The sequence below is a fragment of the Erpetoichthys calabaricus genome, chromosome 7 (assembly GCF_900747795.2).
Source record: "Erpetoichthys calabaricus chromosome 7, fErpCal1.3, whole genome shotgun sequence".
Lineage (NCBI taxonomy): Eukaryota > Metazoa > Chordata > Cladistia > Polypteriformes > Polypteridae > Erpetoichthys > Erpetoichthys calabaricus.
The window spans coordinates 157,580,996-157,594,626 of NC_041400.2; the positions used below are offsets into that span (position 1 = coordinate 157,580,996).

The 13,631-nt window shown below is 37.8% G+C and overlaps 1 protein-coding gene across 7 annotated transcripts in view; it reads right to left on the reverse strand.

Annotated features, from left to right (window-relative positions):
- The window catches only part of wdfy3 (WD repeat and FYVE domain containing 3), a 355,632-nt gene that overhangs the window by 22,090 nt on the left and 319,911 nt on the right, over window positions 1–13,631 (reverse strand). For all 7 annotated transcript variants that reach the window (XM_051930197.1, XM_051930199.1, XM_051930198.1 and 4 more), the window contains 7 exons: window positions 10,775–10,881; window positions 10,239–10,392; window positions 8,679–8,770; window positions 8,264–8,476; window positions 7,395–7,542; window positions 3,991–4,145; window positions 3,577–3,735 (listed from right to left, as the gene is read on the reverse strand). In XM_051930197.1, the coding sequence (XP_051786157.1) occupies window positions 3,577–3,735; window positions 3,991–4,145; window positions 7,395–7,542; window positions 8,264–8,476; window positions 8,679–8,770; window positions 10,239–10,392; window positions 10,775–10,881 (1,028 nt within the window). The remainder of the gene's footprint in view (window positions 1–3,576; window positions 3,736–3,990; window positions 4,146–7,394; window positions 7,543–8,263; window positions 8,477–8,678; window positions 8,771–10,238; window positions 10,393–10,774; window positions 10,882–13,631) is intronic.

The following is a 13,631-nucleotide window of genomic DNA, read 5'->3' on the forward strand; positions in this document are numbered from 1 at the left end:
AATAGCTTGTAATTACTAATGTTTAGAATTGCTAGGGGACCCCATGGTACAGTATTATTCTAACACTATGGATTATGATACAATAAGATTACAATTTTTTTTACATTTTAAAATAGTGATCACTGAAGTGAAATTCACGAAAACACTGCCATTTTTTTTTATTTGACTGAGATTAGAGTTGAAATCATATTTCCATAGGTAAAATATATTAATTTATTACTCTAAATAAATAACCAAGAAAAAAAAGAAAAATAACCCAACAATTTTATTGACTTTAAACCTTTTTAAAACTGAGAAAATGTATTTCAAATATTACCATGAGGTTTGCATAGCTCAACAACATTTTTCACAAATATTTATTCAGTACACAGTACATATACAAGCCAAATGTGTTGAATGTGTCACTCAGTTCACAAATACTACTAAAAGTTCCAGATTACTAGGGTGGGAGAAAAGCTCGGTGATACTGCACATCCTCTTCATTTTTTTAGGAATATTTGTCTCAGTTTCCCTTGCTTTGTTGAACCAAAGCAGGAGTAAACAAAGTACTGTACCTTGAAAGGACATTAGCCAAATGGAATGAGCTATTTCAGCAGAGGCTTCTTGCTTTTCAGCATTCTCTTTGATTATATGCATAAATCAGCTTTCATGCACTGCTATCAGCTGGTGCACTTCATTTGCAAATTTCATGGTTTAAAATAAGCTCTTTCTTTACTGTAACACTATAAAAAACACTCAACATAATTGTGGACACAGCATTTGGCGTAAACAATTTCTGCAGCAGTGCTAACATTTGTAGTATACTGGAGTGTAGAAGGGAAAGGGTGCATTTTGTTATGCAAGTACCAATAAATGTTCTGCTTCTACATTAGCACATGTGACATACCACAAAAAGTCAACACTGCTGTACAGATTCCACTAACTATACAAACAGCAAAAAATGTAAATATAAAACCAAGATGGCCAAAAGCCATCCTGAATGTATCAATGATACATCAAAATAAAAAATACTGGAACACTTTGCTTTATCAATGTTTTCCATCACATTCTAGTGATTACCATTTTAAGTGTGTTCAGCCTAGGTACAGTGGTGTGAAAAACTATTTGCCCCCTTCCTGATTTCTTATTCTTTTGCATGTTTGTCACACAAAATGTTTCTGATCATCAAACACATTTAACCATTAGTCAAATATAACACAAGTAAACACAAAATGCAGTTTGTAAATGGTGGTTTTTAATATTTAGGGAGAAAAAAAATCCAAACCTACATGGCCCTGTGTGAAAAAGTAATGCCCCCTGAACCTAATAACTGGTTGGGCCACCCTTAGCAGCAATAACTGCAATCAAGCGTTTGCGATAACTTGCAATGAGTCTGTTACAGCGCTCTGGAGGAATTTTGGCCCACTCATCTTTGCAAAATTGTTGTAATTCAGCTTTATTTGAGGGTTTTCTAGCATGAACCGCCTTTTTAAGGTCATGCCATAGGCATCTCAATTGGATTCAGGTCAGGACTTTGACTAGGCACTCCAAAGTCTTCATTTGTTTTTCTTCAGCCATTCAGAGGTGGATTTGCTGGTGTGTTTTGGGTCATTGTCCTGTTGCAGCACCCAAGATCGCTTCAGCTTGAGTTGACGAACAGATGGCCGGACATTCTCCTTCAGGATTTTTTGGTAGACAGTAGAATTCATGGTTCCATCTATCACAGCAAGCCTTCCAGGTCCTGAAGCAGCAAAACAACCCCAGACCATCACACTACCACCACCATATTTTACTGTTGGTATGATGTTCTTTTTCTGAAATGCTGTGTTCCTTTTACCCCAGATGTACCGGGACATTTGCCTTCCAAAAAGTTCAACTTTTGACTCATCAGTCCACAAGGTATTTTCCCAAAAGTCTTTGGCAATCATTGAGATGTTTCTTAGCAAAATTGAGACGAGCCCTAATGTTCTTTTTGCTTAACAGTGGTTTGCGTCTTGGACATCTGCCATGCAGGCCGTTTTTGCCCAGTCTCTTTCTTATGGTGGAGTCGTGAACACTGACCTTAATTGAGGCAAATGAGGCCTGCAGTTCTTTAGACGTTGTCCTGGGGTCTTTTGTGACCTCTCGGATGAGTCGTCTCTGCGCTCTTGGGGTAATTTTGGTCGGCGGCCCACTCCTGGGAAGGTTCACCACTGTTCCATGTTTTTGCCATTTGTGGATAATGGCTCTCACTGTGGTTCGCTGGAGTCCCAAAGCTTTAGAAATGGCTTTATAACCTTTACCAGACTGATAGATCTCAATTACTTCTGTTCTCATTTGTTCCTGAATTTCTTTGGATCTTGGCATGATGTCTAGCTTTTGAGGTGCTTTTGGTCTACTCTCTGTGTCAGGCAGCTCCTATTTAAGTGATTTCTTGATTGAAAACAGGTGTGGCAGTAATCAGGCCTGGGGGTGGCTACGGAAATTGAACTCAGGTGTGATACACCACAGTTAGGTTATTTTTTAACAAGGGGGCAATTACTTTTTCACACAGGGCCATGTAGGTTTGGATTTTTTTTCTCCCTAAATAATAAAAACCATCATTTAAAAACTGCATTTTGTGTTTACTTGTGTTATATTTGACTAATGGTTAAATGTGTTTAATGATCAGAAACATTTTGTGTGACAAACATGCAAAAGAATAAGAAATCAGGAAGGGGGCAAATAGTTTTTCACACCACTGTACATTTATCACAAATGTTTACAGCAAGCAAGGTGATTTTTGGTAGCTGGAAATAATACAATCTTAAGTTTCTCTATTTTTTTCATTTTGTTGGATCCACTAAAACTGTTACATGGATGCAGAGAGACAAAGCCTGTCCTAGCAGCACTACAAGCAAGGAAGGAATTAACACTGAGTGGAAAAATCAGTCCATCACAGCCCTCAAATCATTTTTTAACTGAAATCATTCACTATAATCTGAAATCCAAAAGGTGCTTACCAATGATAACTGATATTTAACTTTATGCAAAGGTATCAGATGTCTCAGCAGGCTTATGCTACAGTTATATCATAATATCCGACCTCTCACTCCATATGAATGTTATAAGATCCATCCATCCATCATCCAACCCACTATATCCTCACACAGTGTCACAGGGGTCTGCTGGAGCTAATCCGAGCCAGCACAGGGCGCAAGGCAGGAACAAATCCCGGGCAAGGCGCCAGACCACTGCAGGGCACACACACCCACACACCAAGCACACACTAGGGACAATTTAGGATCGCCAATACACCTAACCTGCATGTCTTTGGACTGTGGGAGGAAACCCACGCAGACACGGGCAGAACATGCAAACTCCATGCAGGAAGGACCCGAGAAGCAAACCCAGGTCTCCTTACTGCGAGGCAGCAGCACTACCACTGCGCCACCTTGCTGCTCATGTTATAAGATACAACACTGCAAGTTGTGGTGGTCATTTAAAAATACTTTTGATGATTTTTTACAATAAAAATCATTAAAATACAAAAAAAAAAAAAAAAAAAACTTAAAAGAACATATAAATCAAATACTACAATTAAGGCAGTAAATGAAGATTAATATGGAATCCATTCACCTGTTTTAATGTTAACGTTTTTGCTCTCTCTTTTGAAGTTCCCATTTCCCACACACAGATGGCAGTGCTCGTCCCTCCTGTGATGACCAGTTTTGGATTTGGGCAAATAGCACATAGGATCTGACCCCATTCTGACAAGCACTCATAAACAGTAACTGCCTGCAAAAGAAAGCGGCTAATTTTTAATATTATAATAATAACAATAATAATAATAATATGTAGGCAATATGTAAATTGTGATATCAGATTATGCTCTAATTACTGGCACAGCAGATCATGGTTTTAATTACCAATTTAAAAAATAAGTCATAACTGAGAAGGTTAGAATTTAATTCAGAGGATACTGCAGTCACCCAGTAACAGAGCTGGTAACTGCTGTATGATAAAGTTTACTCTACACTGAACGTAACACACCTTATCTGATTCATAATTGGCCTGCCTGCAGCTGAGGTCTGCATATCCCCAGGCAAAGGTTTTGTTCCATGCAGGAGGGATGAGCACCTTATTTTGTTCAACAGCTAGAATTCCTTTATCTGTGCAGACAATCTGTCCCACCGGATCTTTTAGTTCTAGGAAAGGAAAATGTAAATATAAAAAGAACAGCATATGTTTTCTGGACTGATCAAGTATTTTTATACTGGATTTTAAAAAGAGCTCAACAGACACCTGATGTAGGCTTAAATAAGCATCACTTAAACTAATAGGATAAATATATTATATTCATGGATATCAACAATTCATTCCTTACATAGTAAAGCATAGTAAAAAAAAGTAAAGCATAAAAGCACAGAGCTCAGAAAGGACAGCGATAAGAAATACATGAAAACAAAATAAAATACAATAATTAAGAGCTTTATGCACTTAGATTTGCAGCTCTTAATTTTACAAAGATTATGGTTTCTGTGTAGCTAAGGCCTAGAAATAAAATAGGAAGATAAATTCTAGATAGAAATGGGCGTTGACTAAACAAATTGTGAGGGGGTGACTGTCTGGCAAGAAAGCACTAGGACCAAATGTACCATCATGTTGGCACAAGGCAGGAATAAGTCTTGCAGATAGCTGCTACAGGAGACAGATCTACATACTGGCTACAGAAAAGGTCCTACTAAATGCCAATTAAAGGTCATAGGGGTACACATAACAGAGACAGAGAGAAGCAGCCGGAAGGGATTTATGTAATCCCCCGGACTATAGGGGGCAGGTCAATCAGCTACTGGCAGGGATGCCTCACCCTATCAACTTAAAGAGTAATTCCAAGAAGGAAAGACCACAGATGGGAACACATCTCTGCCCCTTGTGAACACACAGTCACAGAGGGGAACATGTGGGACTAGATGACCCTCAGATACTGCAGGTGGCTTAAGTACTGCTGTGGAGACCTGGAATTTTAAAACTAACAGAAAGTTTAGGGGAGCAGGAATACCACTGATCAATAAAGGGAGTACCTGCAGTAATAATGCCAAAAGAAAAAGCTGTTTTAACAAGAGTTTTCAGTGACATGGCTCCTACATGTTCAAAAAGTATTCAAGGCAATTCAGCTTCAAGTACGCAGGGTTGTAGTGTAAATGTTTCCCATATTCTGTGTCTTGCTTGTTGGTAAATTTCCCTGTTGTGCTGTAATCAGCTACTGTATGTGCTAATTAGAAATATCTTGTCCATTTTCATACTGCTAGAGATATAATAAGTGTGCCTAATATTCCTCTGCTGGCTTGAGAAGAACTGGAGTGGCAGTGGGTTTTGATCTGCAGTGCAGTTGTATTTAGCAATTATGGAAAACGCTTTTAACATGTATACTGATGTGTTTGTTGTCCTTGAGCAGGAATGATGTGCTGCAGCACTTTCCAGGGTAAATAACAGGTCTATTTATTCTGCTGTATCGCATGTACATTTGTGTAACAATAAGATTATTTTTAATCGTTGGTATGTAGTAGCGCTGCTGCTTTGCAGTAAGGAGACTGTGGAAGATTGTGGGTTCGCTTCCCGGTTCCTCCCTGTATGGATAGCGCTTTGAGTACTGAGAAAAGCGCTATATAAATGTAATGAATTATTATTATTATTATTATTATTATTATGTACACTGCTGTTGGGTACATATTTAGATTTATATACCACTAGCTGAAATACCCAGCGTTGCCCGGGAGGAAAATAAAGTTTTTTTGTTTTTTTTTAAATTGTTTGAGAAAAAAAGAAAAAAAAAAAACAACTTTAAAAATAAAAATAAATTAACAAACAATGAAGACTCACTAAATTGTCTTGCGGTCTTGTATGTATGTTATCATCTAGTTGACGCTCGGAACCATCCCACTCTATTTAATTTGAAAAGCAACAGGGCAGCGGTGGTGCTCAAACAAAGAATGCTGGCAGTCACCTGCTATATACTAACTGTGTAAGCCCGTGCTGTTAAAGTATCCTAGAAAGTATTGAAATCGTCAGAACTACTCTGGGCATCTCTCTGCTATGAGGATTCATGCTGCTGACATGCTCGCATCGTTTGTGCATTAGGGGCTAAGTGACTGTCTTTCTTCGGAGGTTTCCTTTTGCCAGTGTGCTGGCCTCACTTGCATATCCTAGGAGCTGGAGCCCTCACCCCGACTCTATGTCTCACTTCCAGGCTGGACAGACACACACACTTGTACACGTAGAACTCTATTTAATTTCAAAAGCAACAGGCGTGCAGTGGTGCTCAAACAGAAAGAATGCTGGTAGTAACCTCCAGTTCGCCCTCTGGTGGTCATTCCGACTGTCAACTGAATGATAACATGCATACAAGACTGTAAGATCACCCCCCACCCTACCCAGAAGGGCTAGGGTTGATTTCACCCTGCAGTATTTTTAATCGACCATTGAGAAACGTGTACCAAGTTTCATGAAAATCGCTCCAGCCATTCGGACGTGATGTTGGAACATACATAGATACATACATTGACTTTTATATATATAGATATTTTTTATATATATATATATACACATACATAGCACAAACAGGAATAGAAACCTGAGATTAAAGACTCCTTGGAAAGTTTCATATCAAAACTACAATATTTGAGGCTTGAATGTTCACCAAATTACACATTAATCTCACATCACATTTAGCAAACAGAAGTGTAAAAAATAAATACAATACACAAGTTGCAAATATTTAATGTATATGTACAATCTGATTCTGTATGTGGTATGTTTTGCCATTTTATGTTGTGTAAATGGGGTGGATGGGGAATCTCAAGCCATGTAATACTTTTTAACAGTTTGGTATGGAGTGCCATGTTTACGGTATGTAACCAAAAAACACAATAGGATTCATGAAAAAAGCCCCTGCAGATGAGAGCAGTACTGGGCCAGGAAGAGATGAGGATTTCCATACAATCTTTCAGTTTGGGAGAAAATGTAATCTATAAAGTAGTTCAATCAACTAAAGCAGGTGTACCACAATGAAAGCCCTAGGCATTTGTGTGCAAACAGAATGGTATGCAGTTCATGAACACATTTAGGCTGCCCTCTTGCTTTAAAAGGATACAAAGTCTCAGAAGTATACTGCAACTATGGGCTGTCAGAAAGCATTATGATATAGTGGCCCTGGCCCCCTCCGAGTGCTCTCTGTCACAGATGAGTGAACCCAGAAGTGGAAGTAAAGGCAAGAATCCCAAGGCAGGAAAGAGGAGGGCAAGAGAGAAAAAGTCTTGCAGAGATGAGAAACGAAAACTGTGTTGATGTGCAGAGGGCATATAAGCTGCCTCCACTGCTGAAGAAACTTTTTTTTGTATTTGGATTAGAAATATTGGAAGAGTAATGTTTTTATATGAACACTAATAACTTCTTACCTTTTACAGGGGTGAGTGATGGTCTTAAGTTATCTAAATGATGGAAGAAAATCTTATATCCAACAGAGCCTATCTGAGCAGGCAAACCAGGAACCTCTCCATTGGATCTGCTCCGAACCCGCTTTGGTGGATGAGGCTTTTTAAAAAGCTGTAATGAATAACAACAAAATCAATACAGGAAACCATTTTCAAATGCAAAGCTAACAGATAAGCACAGCCAACTTAAAAAGCAAAGGCAATGTCAATTCATCAACTCATACTTGTGACAGTGAATACCATGAGAAAAACTAACATATGCTCTGACAAAAACTTTAGTTATTGCTTTAAAAGCTTTTTTGAAAGTACATCCTGGAAGGAGAAGAATTTAGCATTACATTATCTAACATTTTAATTTCATTCTGATTCAAAATACAGTCTGCTACTTTCTTTGTGACAGCTTGGTTGGTATTCTCAGGATAGCACTGCAGTACATTTTAATCATAGTGAGAAATGCTAACCTTCAGAGAAAGTCATTTTATTTAGAGATAGCACCAATAATTTATTATGTTTTGCTTTTATATTTTGTCACTTATTTTCCATCACCAAAAAACACATCATAAAATCCTTCATTTGTTAGACTTTGCATGTAGGAATGGATGATAAGGAAATAAAAATGTTCAAAGTAAAAACAGCTTTTTAAAATTATTTTTGTCATTTCCTTATTAATCATTTGTCTGCATTTAGTGTAAGGTGCTTGCAATAAAATGGGAATATAAGAAAGTTTTATAAACATCATGTGCTTTTAAAAAACACTGTTGTTAAGAGAATCCCAAGTTTGTAATAAACAAAACCTATTAACAGAATCATATTTTAAATGCTGCAAATCTTACCTGCTTTGGTATTTGGCCAAAATTGTTAATGAATCCTATTGTTGCTGTCTCCTTTAGAGGGTCATTGATGTTGTAGATATCGACTTGGCCCTCATAAAAGAGATGATGGAAGACATTTACTGCCTCCACTGCTGGAGGACCCTGCTGTTTGTACCCAAAGATCAAATCAATCCATTCATGTAGATGTGTGCTGACATAGTCACATTCTAGTGCCTGAAAGCAGAGTACATAGAAGGCTGTGAAACAGACTATGAATTAGAGAAAAGAATAAAGAACTCACACTGTAGCCTCCAGAACCACAGTAAGACTAAACCAAATCAACATTGCCTTTTAGGTAGGGAGTAAGAAGAAAAACACTTCATGGCATATACACAAACAAATCCTAAGCATTTTAAAGGAAAATAAACCCCAATACCTCACGATGAACACGAATAAATTCCCTAGGATCTCCTTTTGCCCATGGAGGTAGGATCACATCTCCCAACTTTGTACCATTCTGTTTGCACCCTAGTGTTTTAAGCACAGAATCAGAAAAAAAAACTTCAGATAATACGTAAAAAAATCATACATATAAAATGTACACATTTGCTCATTCTCAGGAATGAATATGCATGTATATGTGTATCTATGGCGCACACGGTCATTAGTTGTGATGCGGCAATGCTGAATTTAAATTATAGCATATATATAGGTTCCTTCATTAGAATTTATCTGAAAGTGAATATGGAAAACAAAATATTTAAATTTAACTACAATAAAACCTTGTCATATATGCAGGATACGCTCCTGACCCTACTGGAAACTCGTGTATGGTCAAATACCTATACACAAACACTTGCATTGCCCATGAAGTACAGAAAAAGTGCATTTCATACACCAATAAACATGTGTAGAAAACTGTATACATCAACAGCTTCAAACAAAAACCGTACCTTAATAGCTTTAAATACAACATATATTATGCTATTTTGTGAAGCAGAAGCAGACAGAGCACCTTGTCTAATCAATTCTAATTATGCACAGAAAAAGATGCATACAGTAATAAGAAAGAGCAACATTTCAAGAAGGACATGTCTCACTCGCTCTGAGATGGATAAGACATAGTAAGATCACAGAAACAGAAGCTTTTGGTTTTTCTCACACTATGGTGAGTATGAGAGAGTAAGATAATAACAGGTACACATCCACTGCTTTCTTACACCAGTACACATTAGGGTAAGTGAGGCAGAGAAAGTGCATAGGAAGAACTGTGTCTTTCTTATTTTTACTGTGCTGTCGATGAGATGAGGCAAGTGCACAGGCAGTGGGGGTCTGGTACTGCCTCACACCATTGTGTATGGTAGTTAGCATGATAAAGCGAGAGTTCAGGATGAAGTACTCCTTTTTTCTCACTTCAGGTGAATGAGGAAGAGAAGGTATGGGTAGGAGCAAGACTCACTTCTTAATGCTCCACAGTGGCTCAAAAACAGATGGGACAGAGCTAAAGTATGAGAGACCTTTCTTGCTCAAAATTAGAGAAAAATGTGTCACTGCCACCATGCTAATTTTAATTCTTTGCTCATTTCTTTTCTTTTATGTTAACCCTTGTGCCAAGCCTGATTCTGATGAATGATGCAAAAATAATTATTTTTATAAAAAACTTTCTGAATATAGCTCATGCTAATAAATACTGTAGTATTTGTATGTTTTTGATTTATTTGTGGAAAAAAAATAAAAGATGTATTGTTTCAAACTCAGCATCCTAAATGGTTTCAATATTCAGCCTATCCCAGAGAATCTAGGATTTTGCACACTTTTCCATGCAAAAGAAGAAGATTAAAGCAAGTACAGATGATAACTGTCTATCAGTTCATCAGAAAAATGTAAGTGACACAGCAAAATACTTCTGATTTTAACGTTTACAAGTCAAGAGTAATAAAGCTAGCATGCAGAAACATTTGGTGCAGAAGTGCAGCATATAAATAAAGGCTCTCACCTAGATCAAAATTGTTAGAATTGAGCAGAAATTCAGGAAGGTAGAAGAACTCAGGAATAAGCTCTTTAACATCTGCCATGTTATGCTTGGAAGCTGAAAGCCACGCTTCCCGAACACTGTGAAACATTCTATCTGCGAGGTCAAAATGGCCACCCTGTGGATATAAATCACAAAAAATAATAGTTATATCTAGGTAGGTAAAAAAAATTCTCAAACACTTCATAGTACTGATTCTGTTATCATGGTTTGAAACAAGTTTGACTTTTGACATTTTTTTGACATATTTTAAAAAGTTCTGAACAGATCCTCTAAGCGAGAATTTGATTTTTTCCAATTTCAAATAGTACAGAACATTAGTTACTCACCGACTTATAACAGGCGGGCTGGGATTCTGCCAGATGAGCAAGATAAATCTATGTGCTAGTAGTGTGGTATAGGCAATTACAATCAATTTGTCCTTCTCCATTTTAAGCCCATCTGGGAGTACGCCAAACACACATACAATTTTAACAACAGTTTAAAAGGCTTTCTTTTACCTGAAGTCGCAGGAAGATCTGCGTAAAGGGTTCCATTCTAACCAAGTAGGAAGCCACAATCATCGCAGATGAGTAGTGTGTTCCATAATGATATGCAGGGGTTTCACCTGTGAAAAACAAACAAGTATAGAAATTATTGTATTTTCTGAAAACATCGCCTGTCAAAACACAACTCTGCACTTTTTCTCAAGATGAACAGTACCAGTAACATCCCCAACCCATGTTCAGGAATCATTTGATAATCAATAATGGCAGTCAAAGCAGACTGACTCGACAGCTTTTGCCAACATGGAATCAACAATTCAAAGCACACATGAATCTATATACTAAAATAATACAGCAGTGATGCATTACTGTCAAAAATTATTTCAAATCATGCAGAATTCTATAAACATTCTATTATACAGTGTTTTACAGTAAGTACAGTAACCGACTAACATCAAATAGAACAGTTTTTGTTGTGATCATACAGATGTGAAACATGCCGACTCTGAGAAAAGCAAAGATTGAGGTTGTGAGGTACTCTTCATTCACTCATCTTATTGATGAAATAATGAATTTAGTGTGAAGTTATTAAAGCACATATGAGATAGTAGACTTTATTTTGACAAGCTGTGGTTTCAATTAAAGCTCTGCAAACAGGAGGCTACGTTTACTGAACACCCTTTTCATAGCATTACAGAGACACATAATTTGCTTGACTGCTTTTTAAAAACGGCCTCAGACATTTTGGTTTCAAGGTTTATTTACGCAATATCACAAGTAAATTGGGTTTTGTTACATTTCAGAGTCAGAAAAACATGGCACAAGCAGCAATAAAACAAGATTAGCACAAACAAATGATAGATACAAAGGAAAAAATGGTGAAAATTGAATATTTTGGGTAGAACCAATGCATTTTAAAAGATGCGGTCCTTTAAATTGCACAGATGATGATTGTTCCTGCTTTAACAGTAAATATTCTGTTTTGGTATATTTTCTATACTAATCTATATTGTTTTGAAGTTTTAAAAATGATTTCCAAATTTTACTGACTATCCAAATTTTACTGACTAAGGTTTACAGTACCAAGGATCTAAAATTATTGAGTCTGTTTACTGAGTATGTGTCTTGGTTGGTCTCATGTTTCACAGGCATTGAGTTAGCCACATTAAGGATAAAGGACAAAGCTTTAATTATGAAGTAACAAGTTATTAATAATTCTCTTACTCTCTACCATTTCAGGTGTTACATGAACTTTTTAATGTGTAACATGTATTAATTCATTTATAAACTTTGTAAAACTGTGCATTTCAATAAAGGGCCACAGGGGGCCCAAAGCCTTTCCAGGTAACATTGAGAATTAGAAAGGCACTAACTCTAGACAAGGTTCCATTTCTTCTTGATCATGTTGTGATTAAGTATTTAAAAAATATAAAACAGCTGGAAGGTGGTTGATAGGTGCCTATGAGGTGACGCTCCTCTGGTCATGGGTGACTTCAATGCAACCATTGGTACAGATGGGGTGGCTATGATGATTGTGTTGGTCCTCATGGGTCTAACGACCGTTGTGAAAGTGGCCTTATGTTCCTTGACTTTGCAAAAGGTCAGGGGCTGTGGATCGGTGAATCCTGGGTCCAACCTCCTGAGCAGCATCGTTGAAATTGGTACTACAATGCTGGTGGTGTGGTGAAGAAGATCAATCACATTCTCGTGGGCTGATGCTGGAGGCTCCTACAGAAATGCAGGAGGGGAGGTCGTGAGGTCACTGGAAAAGGGTGCGTGGCACTCCCAATATCTATGCAAAAGGATGAAGGTCCAAGTTTTTAGAGTCCTGGTGCTCCGTGTTTTGCTATAAGGATGTGAGACATTGGTGCTGTCCAGTGACCTGAGATGGAGGACCTGAAATGCTTCGGTACTGTGTCTCTTTGGAGAATCCTTGGGTTTGATTTTGTGTCGAATGAGTGGTTACTGATGCAGTCATGAATGAGGCACATTACCTGCATTGTGAGGGAGCGTCAGTTACGTCACTACAGCCATGTGGTGTGATTTTTCCAAGAGTGATCTGGCTTGTAGGAACCCATTGCTGAACCAGGCCAAGGGGATGCCCACATAACACTTGGCTGTGACAGATAGATGGTCATTTCAGATGGGTGGAATTGGCCCGTGTGTCTAACTGGGATCCTGAGATGTTTCATTGTGTGCTGGGTGTGGCAACGCACTGCCGTACCAGTGCATGCTTCTAACTTGACCTGTCCTGGAAGGTACTTGGACACATACACTCCACATAGACAATATCTGGGTTGGGATTTGTACCAAGGACTGTGGAACTGTGAGACAACAGTGTTAATTATAGTGACATCCTAGTGTGTAACAGGAATGACAGCAATTTAAATATTGGAAGGCTACACACAGAGGTGTTTACTGTACCTTTATATTTATATTACAGCTGCTGATTAATCACTGTTAACAAGTACAATTAATGCATTAAAAATTGCTGCAATTAAATTTTAATGCAACATCTAAATGCGTTAATTTAATCCAGCTAAACTGACCGTGCCTCACAAGTTGTCAATGAAGCTGGGCCAAATGAATCCAAGTCTAGTAATAATAGTAGTGGGTCACCAGTGCTTGATCATTTCCTATGTTGTTTCTTGATAATGGCCTTCCATCCACACACACACACACACACACCAGTACAGCTGCCACCTGTTCCTTATTAAATGGGATTGTCCCCACTGGAACATAAAATGCTGCGTACCATATTGAATCAAAAAGGAACATGATTTGTCCTATATTTTCATTCACGTTGTGAATGAGTTTTTTATTTTTATGTTTTGCTAATGTCGCAGAAGACCAGCACCAGTGAGACTGCATA